The 12,555-nt window shown below is 38.8% G+C and overlaps 1 protein-coding gene across 1 annotated transcript in view; it reads right to left on the reverse strand.

Annotated features, from left to right (window-relative positions):
- The window catches only part of HAO1 (hydroxyacid oxidase 1), an 86,452-nt gene extending 75,486 nt beyond the window's left edge, over positions 1 to 10,966 (reverse strand). Inside the window, exons 1-2 of the mRNA XM_055544278.1 lie at positions 10,830 to 10,966; positions 4,013 to 4,164 (exon numbers count right to left, since the gene is read on the reverse strand). Of these exons, the coding sequence (XP_055400253.1) occupies positions 4,013 to 4,164; positions 10,830 to 10,966 (289 nt within the window). The remainder of the gene's footprint in view (positions 1 to 4,012; positions 4,165 to 10,829) is intronic.
- Positions 10,967 to 12,555: the final 1,589 nt, after the last annotated feature.

Here is a 12,555-nt window from a genome sequence, read left to right on the forward strand (position 1 = left end):
ATCTTTTTGGGGTGTTAGTTCTAAAAGATCTTATAGGTCTTCATAGAACCATTCAACTTCAGCTTCTTCAGCATTACTGTTTGGGGCACAGCATTACTTCTCATATATAAAATGGGCCTAATAATAGTACCTACCTCTTTGGGTTGTTTGGAGGATGTGATGCTTTAATACTTGTAATGTGTTTATAAAAGTGCCTGGAGCATGGTATTAAGTGCTTAATAAATAAATCTAAAGGGGTAAGACTCCAGTAGGTCTTTAATAATGCCTCAGAATTAGTGCTGGCAGGAAATAGTGTTAGATAAAACAGTCATGCCTAGGCTGTCAAAGTAGTTTCTAAGTAAGCTTTCTTCTCATTTTTCTTCCCACCTTACTCCCAGCAAAAAGGAGTAGTGACCTTGGAATCATCAGAAGTGAGTTGGAGAATAAGTCCTATTAATCACTAACTATGAAAACTTGCCCTGTATGGAACCAGCTCTTCACCTACTAGGGACAGTGACACCTGTCAAATAGCAAATATAGTGATTTATGTAAAAATAATTTGAAGCTTCAGGGTGTTTTATCAATTCAATAAGCTTTGTTTATTGCCTTCTTCACTTCCTTCCATTCTCATCCATTCCTCCATGGTTCCTTCTCCAGTTTTCTCTTATTTTAAATTTAACTTTTATTTTACTCTTCTAATTCAAAGAAAATTCTATACATATAGACCAAAAATAAGAAGGTTATAGAGTCACATCTGATCCTATAGTCAGAATATCCATAACCCACAAATAAAATTTTGTAAAATGTGGTCTACATTCTTGTAGACCTCCTCAAAAATAAATATATTCTAGGACCTTAATATCGTTTATAACTGCTTTTTTAAAATTCTTATATTGTAACATATTTCTATGCCAGTCAACTCTTCATTTCATATAATTTTTAAATGTTTACCCCATTTTTTATGCATCCTATTTTTTTGCAACCGATCTCTAATTCTGGGACATTTGAGTTATTTTCCTAACTTTTTTCTTATTAAAAATAACAGGAACGGGACTTCCTTTGTGGTCCAGTGGCCAAGATTCCACACTTCCAATGCAGGGGGCCTGGTTTTCATCCTTGGTAAGGGAATTAGATCCCACATTGAAACTTCATTGCAAATCTGCATTGCATCAAAAGATCCCTCATGCCTCAACTAAGACCTGACACAGACAAATAGGCAAATACTTAAAAAATAATAATAACAGGCATAAAAATTCCTGAAAAAATGTCATTCCTCAAAATCATAATTATTTCCTTGGAATCCCTAGAGGAAATTTACAGCATCACATGGAATTGGTATTTTTAAAGCTTTGACAAACAGTTCCAAACTATTTTCTAGAAAGATTATTCCACTTTATACTCCTCCTAAGTTCAGTTCAGTCGCTCAGTTGTGTCTGACTCTTTGCGACCCCATGAATTGCAGCATGTCCAGCCTCCCTGTCCATCACCAACTCCCGGAGTTTACCCAAACTCATGTCCATCGAGTCGGTGATGCCATCCAGCCATCTCATCCTCTATCGTCCCCTTCTTCCCCTTCCCCCAATCCCTCCCAGCATCAGAGTCTTTTCCAATGAGTCAACTCTTCGCATGAGGTGGCCAAAGTATTGGAGTTTCAGCTTCAGCATCAGTCCTTCCAATGAACACCTAGGACTGATCTCCTTTTAGGATGGACTGGTTGGATCTCCTTGCAGTCCAAGGGACTCTCAAGAGTCTTCTCCAACACCACAGTTCAAAAGCATCAATTCTTCGGTGCTCAGCTTTCTTCACAGTCCAACTCTCACATCCATACATGACCACTGGAAAAACCATAGCTTTGACTAGATGGATCTTTGTTGGCAAAGTAATGTCTCTGCTTTTTAATATACTGTCTAGGTTGGTCATAACTTTCCTTCCAAGGAGTAAGTGTCTTTTAATTTCAAGGTTGCAATCACCATCTGCAGTGATTTTGGAGCCACCAAAAATAAAGTCTGACACTGTTTCCACTGTTTCCCCATCTATTTCCCATGAAGTGATAGGACCAGATGCCATGATTCGTTTTCTGAATGTTGAGCTTTAAGCCAACTTTTTCACTCTCCTCTTTCACTTTCATCAGGAGGCTTTTTAGTTCCTCTTCACTTTCTGCCATAAGGGTGGTGTCATCTGCATATCTGAGGTTATTGATATTTCTCCTAGCAATCTTGATTCCAGCTTGTGCTTCTTCCAGTCCAGCGTTTCTCATGATGTACTCTGCATAGAAGTTAAATAAGCAGGGTGACAATATACTGACTTGACGTACTCCTTTTCCTATTTGGAACCAGTCTGTTGTTCCATGTCCAGTTCTAACTGTTGCTTCCTGACCTGCATATAGGTTTCTCTTAAAAACGCACATTTTCAACATGCATATAACCTCATCTCACTGTTTAATCTTAAAATAATATAATTTGATATTCAGAAAACAGAATATTATAATTTATATTTATTTGCTAATCATGGATATGATAAAATATTTTATATATTTAATATGTTTATTGGCCATTTTTATGTCTCCATTTGTGAATGTCCTATTTGAATTTTTTCATTTATATCTTTTCCTCCATTTAGGGATTATACATTATTTTATTATTCAAACATAAAGCTCTTTACACAGGAAGGACATTAACCTTTTGCAGTCTCATATTTTTTCAATTCATTTTGGTTAACCATTTGTTTTAATCTTTTATAGAAATTTGAGAGTGTGGAAGTTTCCATTTTTGTGTGTATGTTGACTTGTTTGCTTTTGTTTTACTGTTTGTGGTCTATAACATGTTTGAGAAGTTCTCTCTTATCCAAATTTTAAGTAGACCAATACCATTTCTCCTTTTTCCCCCTTCTCTCTCTCCATATTTCAGGATTACTGTAGATAAATGGTTGGGGCTCCAAGGGTCACTTGTCTCTGTGGTCCCAAAATTAAAGACCTAAATCTCCCCAGCACAATCTCACTGTGTCAGGCTGATATTCAAAGCAGTAGTTTGTGGAAGACATTTCAAGGAGGAAAGTGAATTCACAAGCTCCTTGATTCTTAGAATTAAAATGCTTTAAATATAGTATTTAGTTCCTACTCTTTGGTCCTGAATTTCCTGCCTTCCTTGGTTTAGTCACTGAGTCATGTCCAGCCCTTGAGACCCCATGGACTGTAGCCTGCCAGGCTCCTCTGCCCATGGGATTCTCCAGGCAAGAATATTGGAGTGGGTTGCCATTTCCTTCTCCTACCTGCCTTCCTTAGCATAAAAAAAAAATCAGATAAAATGTGTTACCAATTTTTATACATGCTTCTGAAGCAGAATGTGGGGAGATTTATTACTGCACATACCTTTTCAAATATCCATAGATGCTAGCAGACTGGAAAGTTGACGAATTACCCTAACTAGGAATTTCTGCATTTCATATTTGAATTTGTCATTATTCCCTCCTAAGGCAGTTGAAAACACTTTATTTTTGGGAATATAACCCATCCATAAGCAAACTATGGCAGAAAACACAACCAACCAAGTCACAGTATTTGCTGTTTGACCGTGAGAATCATGTGGGTTTAGGGGAAGCAAAAAGAGCTTTGAAAATGAGGTGGATGTGAAGCTGAGTCCATCTCTGTATGCCTAGTTGTGTCACCTTGGGTGAGTCCCTTTCTCAGACCTCGATTTTTTGAGATGTTGATGTTAATACTCACAGTACGAATAAAAGTCAGTGAGCCGTATGTGAAAACTCAGTTAATCCTTACAGTAATCCAGGGAGGTAGGTGTTATTTTTATCCCCATTTTACAGCTAATAAAGCTGAAGCACAAAGAGTATCTTGCTAAAGTAATACATCTAGAAGGTAGAAGAGCAGGAGGTGCAAGAACAGGCATTTCTATGCCAGTCAATGAGCTTAACTATTGTGAGTATAAAAACACCCAGGGAAGTGTTTGCTTGCTGCACACAGAGAAGACAGTCACCAAGCGTTAGTTTGTTTCTGTCCTTTGAGTGAGAACCTTCTTCCTACCTCGCACCGTTGCAAGCTCCCCATCCACGTGAGCCATGCACTGCATAGCAGTGGCCCCAATGCAGATCGGCATGCTGACTTTTTGCCCTAAAACAGAAGTCGACAGGTCTATTTCAGCAACGTTCCGGAGCATCCTTGGATATAGCTTCCACCTAGAATTTGGGGGAGGGTAGAGAAAAGGTTTTAGAATTTCAAGTGTTTGAGTTAGAAAAAGAAGATATTCTTGTATTTTTCCCAGCAAGCAAATTACTTCACAAAGCTCAAGGAAATTAAGAAACTTTACTTGTTAAGATAGAAAGTTTTGAATAAGATTAATAATAAATTTCTCAAGTTATTGTTCTTAGTCAAGAACAATTAACAAACCGCAGACGTAGCCCATCTGAGTCTACAGCCTTTTGCTCTTTGAGAAACACATTTGCATATCCAGACAATCAAAATCTAGAAGAGTTCCACCATCCTTAAAGATTGCCCCATTTCCTTTTGCAGTGAAACTCTCCCTCAACCAATCCCCTAACATCCTCTGATCATTTTGTTGTTGTTGTTCCTATAGTTTTACTTTGCAAGAATATCATAAAAATGGAATCATATATAGTTAGTCCTGAAAGTATATATAATTGATCCTTGAACAGGGCAGGGGTAGTGGGGTGGGTCAGTCCTTTGCACAGTGGAAAATCTGTGTATAACTTTACAGTTGGATCCTCCAGATCTCTGGTTTCACATCCACAGATTCAAGCAACTGCAGATCATGTACTACCTTTTCAGTGTAAAAAAAAAAAAATCCATGTATATGTGTACCTGCTAAGTTCAAATCCATATTCAAAGGTCAACTCTAGTATATGGCATTTTGAATCAGGCTTGGGATGTAGCTCAGCTGGTTAAGAATCTGCCTGCAATATGGGAGACCTGGGTTCAGTTCCTAGGTTGGGAAGATCCCCTGGAGAAGGGAACAGATACCCATTCCAGTATTCTGGCCTGGAGAATTCCATGGACCGTATAGTCTGTGGGGTGGCAAAGAGTCAGACATGACTGAGTGACTTTCACTTTCACTTTTTTTAACTTAGCCTAATACTTTTGAGATTCATCCATATTGCTGCAAGCATCAACAATTGTCATTTTCAGTTGATGGTGAGTATTCCATCTTAAAAATGTAGCACAGTTTATCCATTCTCAAGATAAGAATATTTGGAATCTTTCAACTTGGGGTGATAATAAATAATGCCACCATAAGCATTCACTGAAAGGTTTCTATGTGAACATAGCTTTCATTTCACTTCTTCCAAGCCATTTTGAAGACAGTATAGAATGGCATGGGGATTAGATTAGAGTTTAAGAAGATATCCTATGTCTACGTCAACTGTTCTTTTTTCTTACAGACAGTAGCTTCAGGCAATTACTTGTAAAATTATGATGTGGTTTCTTCAAAATCCTTGATCTGAATTCTGTATCCATTGAAGTATGACGATAAGGGAAGGTGGGTTTTTTTTAGTTTAATTGAGCATTTTCCCCAAAAATGTTATTTGGCAGAGACTGGAATTTTTGACTTAAAGAATTTTTGACCCTGACCATTATCTTAAATTATTTTTTCTGCAGTTCTTTTGTGTAGCAATGTAAGTTACTCACAAACCAAGAAACAAACTAGTAAAATTTACAGGAAAACTAGTTCTCTTTTCTCTCTGCAAAATTTATATCTCCTATTTGTTCAGGATTATTTTCTCCTCATTAGTAATTGATTAAAACTGAAGAAAATACAGCCCCAGTTTCTCATGAGCATTAAGGCAATAAACCTGTGAGTACACATGCATATATACCTAACTAGCACTCACCTTTCAGGACTTAGATTTAATTCTGCTTCCAGATAGATCAAGATTTTTCATTAATACAGTGAAGTGTGATTTAGTAACAGAGTTACCAAAATAAATGGAACCTCCCAAGACTTAATTGAAGCCTACTTCCTCCAGCGGAAGAAGAAATTCTGCCTTAATGTTGCTTTGAGGAATAGCTAAGGGTCTGTAATATAATCCTTCCTCACATAATAAAGTAAAAACATCCAACCCCTGCAAAACATAATAAAGAAGTTTAACGGTGATTTCTCTGCAATTCCTTTGAACAACATAATTGTCTTGATTTTCTGTCACACCACATGCTCTGCTGCTGGAAGTCTTTTCTTCTCAACTGACCCTCACAGCATGATTCTTTGATCTCCATTCTGAATGGGGAGATGCAGAAACCTTGAAGAGAAATTTTACTACCAGTCATCTCTAAGTGTATTATTAGAATGAGAGAAAAAGATTTAATAGCAGCCGTTGGCATGCTGGCCTTGGAAGGCATTAATATTTACTTAGAGCTGAGAAAACAATGGAAGCTTTTATGAAGAGCACACACAGAGCTGCAGGGCATTAGCCATGTGTGTGTTTGTGTGTCAGAAGGAACATTTTCAGATATCCAGTTCCCCTTGAATCAGGCAAGGCTCAACCCTTTCCTCTACAGGCAGCAATTTCATACTTGTCCACGAGGTGGCGAAGTCACTTTAATAACGGTGTTCTTGCTTCCCACACATATAATTTCCTGCCCTGAAGATGACATTACAGAGGCATCAACCAACAGCACAAAATGCAATTCCTAGACCAAATTAGATGAGATCAGTGGCGTGGAAAATGTATGCTTTCTAAAAAGTCCTTCACATTTTGAAATGTTCCAAAGAGCAATTACAACTTAACCTTGTCAGATAATTCCAATAGTTCTGCAAGCCCCACCCGATCTCATCCCCAATTTAAGTTATTTTTTCACAATCTTACATAAAACTAGCTTACTACAACCTTGGACCCTGGTTTTATGGGACTTCCACTTTGCAAAAAAATATGAAGATTGACAAAACAATTGAACCAGCTGAATAATAAACATTTTTCAAAGGTTTCTTTAATGAAGTGGTGCAAAAGTGGAAATCATTTTAACATCCAACAAGGGCCTCAATTTTATGTTATCATAAATTAGGTCCCCAAGAGGAAGTACACTGATGAAGGAAGAAACCCTCTCATCACCCAGCTTTAAAGTTCTGCGCTGTTATTGAATCCCACCAACTCAACACAGTGAATTAATGATTTATAAGTACTGTAAGATGATCATGTCTTCCCAAATGGCTCAGTGGAAAAGAATTTGCCTGCCAATGCAGGAGACTCGGATTCAATCCCTGGGTCAGAAAGATCCCCTGGACGAGGAAATGGCAACCCACTCCAATATTCTTCCTTGGAAAATTTCATGGACAGAGGCGCCTAGTGGGCTAAAGTCCATGGTGTCACAAAAGAGTCCAACACGACTTAGCAACTAAGCAATAAAAATGATGATCATATTGCATCTTAATTTCTCCACATGAATTACTTATTCTAAGCATTAAAAATGCATAGCATATATATATATACATAAATTGTGTATATGTATATATAAAATATGCTACAAGTTTTAAAATCTTATTTGTTACCATTTATTTCTCAATATTGAGAGAACTTTAAAACATATAACTGGAATATTGATACTTCTGAGATACTTGGTAAAGGAAGAAGGAATTTAAGTCAGAAGAAAACACAGCCAGGTAAATACTATATTTAAACAGTCTAGCCATTTTCAGAGTGCCTCTGTGTGTAGATAAGTTTCAGAAGGCCAGTGAATCTCCTGAAATATGTGTGTGTGTGTGTGTGTGTGTGCGTGCGCGCACACGTGCTTGTGTGTGTAGTTTGTCACACATGTCTGGATAAAAAACCACAGCTTTGAGGTCCAAAGTGGGAAGAGTGAGAGATTTCCAGGGGAGAGGGAGGGAGATGAAGAGAAGAGAAGAAAAGGGAGAAGAATGATGAGGAGGGAGAAGGATGAAAAGGTGACGGAGCTGATGTGAGATCTCTTGCCATGTGACTTTTCAAAAAATGAGACAATTAACAGCTTTTCATAATGCAAGAGAAAAATCAGCTTGCTTACCTGTGGTGCCAAGTAGCTGAATGATTCTGTGACATTTACACCTATGAGAACACTAACAATGCCCCTGGTGAATGTATATTGCTTCTCAAATATTTAAGAGAGGGAATGATGGCACTTTTACCGTCTCTTATTTGAGAAAATCCATGCAATTTTCAGTGTCACTAAGTGCATTAGGGACGATGAGCTTCCTTTACTAATATCCCATGACTTATAAACACCCAAATTGGAGAATCATATTCCACCAGATAATTTCACAAAAAGCCACAAAATGTGTGCAAGCCATGTTTGAGAAAGATAATGTGTTTCTCACATTATAACCCTGGTTAATGTATAAGAGAATCTAAGAACTATCCTTTTGAAAATTAACTCCAAACTTTCAGGCCACACGAAATCTAACAAGCTGACATTTTTCATTGTTCCTGTCATAATTGCAATAGGAAACTCTGTTCTTTGGGTAGTTCTATTTGACTTTATTTGTTTTTTTTTTTGTTTTTTGTTTTTGTGGGAAGCAGACACAATGTTATTACAGCCTCAAGTCTTACCCAAAAATTTCTCCAAGCAACTGCTTTGTCACCTAACTGGTCTGTGTCCCCAGAACCCCAAAAGGTGGTTGTCAGAGCTGGGTGCAGAGATAAAAGGTGTCATTGTACATTCACACCATTTGCTATACCCCTGGGATAGGGAGGTTATAAATTTCACAACTGTCTTTAAAATACTCTGTCGTGTGTCACAGTGGGTTATCTGAGGTTTGCTTGATTTGTCATCTTCATTTGAATTAGAATGAGAGCTTTCAGACTGATTGCCTTCATCCCATCAAGCCAAAGCCACCACCTGGAAGAACATCTATTTTACCTCCACATGATCAGCTTTATGATACAGAGTAAGAACTGAAAGTTCATCCAGCAAGTTACATGACAAAAAAGGATTGGAGATGCTAGACAGGCAATGTGTGTTGTAATAAAAGCTCCTCACGTGGTTGATAATAATCCTCTATCCTCCAGAAGAAAAAAAAGAGTCTATTAGTACATTTTTCCCTCCTTTAAAGCTGAGCAAAAGAGAATGCTCAAGGTTCATAGAAAAGGTGGCATTTAAATCTCCTTCTCATTGTCTGTGTCCTGTCCCTAAGTTACTCACTCAATACTTAGGCTGAGTAGGCTGGGAACACCCACTGCTGGGGATACCTGTGCAATTCACAGAAGCTGTGAGGTGCTTTTCCAGGCCACACAGAAGTCACCACAGTCTTCTGTGTCTCACAAGGTTTCTAGAATTTCAAGGCTTGAAGAGGTGTCTGGTTTGCTACACCCCTTTGTTCCATCTTGAAGCTGTCCATTGGGCCAATTGTTTTGGGTCCATTTTTCACTAGTTCAGCCACCAGAATTATGGAGGCCAAAAGTCAATGTGCATCCCTTGAAATGTAAGCTCAACTGGACAAGAACTTTCTTCACCTGGCTCACTCTATCCTCAACATGTATTGAATCGAACCCACTGAGATACTTAATGTGTGAGGCAATTAACCAACCAGCATGTGGTGAGGGGTGTTAAAGGGTGAGGAAGGCTGTGCAAAAATGGACTAGATGGTCCCTTGAGCATTGTGCCTTGAGGAATGCTGATGGACACCAACTCCATTATTCTCCCAAGGCCCTGAGATTTCCTTGGTTAAAATTACCTATTTGGGTTTAAGTGTTGCTTTCAGGAAACTACCAATAGGCAAACCACATCACTTGTGAACAGAGTTGAGATGAGCCCAAGTAGAGGCAATTTCTGAGAGCAGAAAACGTTGAAGGACCTGAAATACCCCATAGCAGTTGGATAAAATCATCAGAAGTTTAAGCAGCTCCACTCTTTGCCAACTTTTCCCTTGCCATGGCTCCCTAGCATTTATTAAATCTCATTTGTGTCCCAGGAAAGATCTGAGACAAAGTCAAGGCTTGAAGAAGTTTGGGGAAGCCTCCCCTGCCTTTCACCCCACGCTCAGGCTCCTACATTGATTTGTAGGTGATTTGGTGCTGTTTGCCGGGGACCACCATGGTTAGAATGATTTCATTTCTCCTAATACACACATAGGAAAAATTAGCTTGAGTGATTTTGCTCTAGGCTAAAGCAGAAATCAGGAAGAAAGGCAGATTCTTTCACCTGGGTACTTTATTCCCTTTTTGTTTCTCACCATCCAAATGAGTGCCCACATTTGCTGGCTTCACTAAAGGTGCATGAGCCTCATAGACTGTAGTGTATTGAGGGCTCCCCTCCCCTGCTCCAGCAAATAAACCATTTCCTAACTGTATAAGCTGTGACATCCACCATCTTGGGCTTTGAAATATGAAAGTCAGTGGAAAACTAATTTTGGAAGAGAGATGAAGCCCTTTGGAGGAGAAAAGAAACCACAAAGTGAAAGATTAATGCCATATAGACAAACTTGAATCTAAAGTAAAAATTTAGAAAACAGTAATCAAAATGAATGATAATGGAAAAGCAGCATGATGGCAACATTCGAGGCAACCATCTGATCTGGTTTGCCCAGATAAGACAGTTATCTCCTGTTTAATACTAACAGTTTCCTATACTATAAATTAGACTGCCGGAGAAAAAGAGAATGGAATCATCATAATTTATCACCATTTTTATACACAGTTAAGTGAATTATCCACATAATTCCAAGTGAGGAAATGTAGGGTTAGCTTTTTCCAAGCAAATTTAAAACCCAATATTTCTCACAGCCCCATGAATTTCCCCTCTCTACTAAACATAATATCTAAACAAGTAAGTCCATACCATCATTATTCAAACTGAAATATTGTGCTTTGATAGAATTTCTTTGTATAATTTTAAAACATGATTTTAAAAATATTCTTACCTGGAAAAGGCTGCAATATTATCAGCCAAGGTTTCCTGATCATTTGCGCCAGATCTATAATAGTCATATATAGACTTCTGAAGTACAGATTTAGCATGCTGTTCATAATCGCTGATGCAAACAAGCCGAGAGGACATTTTCCTGGGCTATTGCAAACCCTGGGATGTTTTTCCCCTTGTGTTGCTTTCTACACTCTGACAATTCTGTTATTAGTCATTTATTAACAGACTTTTTCCAAAGTTCAGATTTAGTTCTCTGTTGCTTACATTAATTAAGTGAGCAAACACATGCTTAGACTTTGAAATTTTATTTGCAGCTGTCTGCCAAAGAGCAGGTAGTACATCTAAGCCTCAAGAAATTGGGTTGAGGGGACAGCAAGAGGGGATTAGGTGTGTGTTACATTAAAAAGGCAGGAGAATGAGTAAAAATTAAAAACCTAGAGCAGTCCTTGCCTAAAGCCGCCCTTGGCTCAGTTCTGCCAAAGGCTGTTTCTTCCCCACTGCATGTGTCTTTGCTATTTAACTGGTACCCAGAATTTGCTGCACACTCATTTTCTTTCCATATTTGGATCATGCACTACACAAAAAAGAGCTTATGAAATGAATAGAGCATATGTTACCAGAATGGGGACTCCTTCCAGGGCCCAAGAGTGGGCTGTTGTGTAACACTCAGAAATGAATTGTCTAAAGAGACACGTGTACTGGCAAAGCAAAAGACTTTATTGGTAAGGGGTGCCTGGGCAGAGAGCAGCAGGGTAAGGGAACAGGAGAACTGCTCTGCTGCATGATTTACAGTCTCAGGTTTAATGGTAATGGAGTTAGCTTTCCAGATAGTCTCTGGCTTTTTCTTGTACCCATATTTGGTTTGACTCAGGATCCTTCCAGGCTTTCCCAGGTGGCTCAGTGGTAAAGAATCTGCCTGAAATGCATGAGACTTGAAGGAGACACGGATTTGATCCCTGGGTTGGGTAGATCCCCTGGAGAAGGAAATGGCAGCCCATTCCAAAATTCTTGCCTGGAAAACTCTTTGGACAGAAGAAGCTGGCTGGCTACAGCTGTACAAGCTACAGACTACTCTTTGCAGTCACCAAGAGTCAGACACGACTAAACAACAGCAAGGGTCCTTCCTTGTGTACTTGCAAATCTGGATTCCAGCACAAGGTTTCTGGGAGTTTGGCAGGACATATTATAGATGGGCATCTCCTCCTTCTTTTTGGCCCCTTGTAGATTCTCCAGTTTAGTTTTCTGCAACAGCACCATTTTCCTTATCAGGACCTCCTGCTGAGACAACTCATGCAAATCATTATTATTGTGCTTGGTCAAGGCGGTCAACAGTTCCCTAGCATATCCAGTAAATGTAGGGTGTCTACACAACAAGAAACCTGGCTGATTATAAACTTTTGGCTTTAACAAGAAACATTAAGGCCAAATTTACAGCTGATTCTTAGAGTCTTATCTTCCTCTGGAGAAGATGCAGGGAAGTGCCAGTCCAAAAGACCTTGCAATTTCAATCTAAAATTTCATTCAGTCATGGAAAAAACACCTGGGGAAGATGTGCATTAGTAAGGCATAACTCAAAACAATGGCTTTGACATGAGTCAGATCTGTTTTTCAATTTGGGAGGCCCCACTTAAAGTTGCTCACCTGTGCCCAGCAGCTGAAGTTCAACTGCCAATACCTATAGGAGGTATTGAACTTGGAATCTGCTGCTCCATCCACATGGAATC

The sequence above is a fragment of the Bubalus kerabau genome, chromosome 13 (genome assembly GCF_029407905.1).
Source record: "Bubalus kerabau isolate K-KA32 ecotype Philippines breed swamp buffalo chromosome 13, PCC_UOA_SB_1v2, whole genome shotgun sequence".
Lineage (NCBI taxonomy): Eukaryota > Metazoa > Chordata > Mammalia > Artiodactyla > Bovidae > Bubalus > Bubalus kerabau.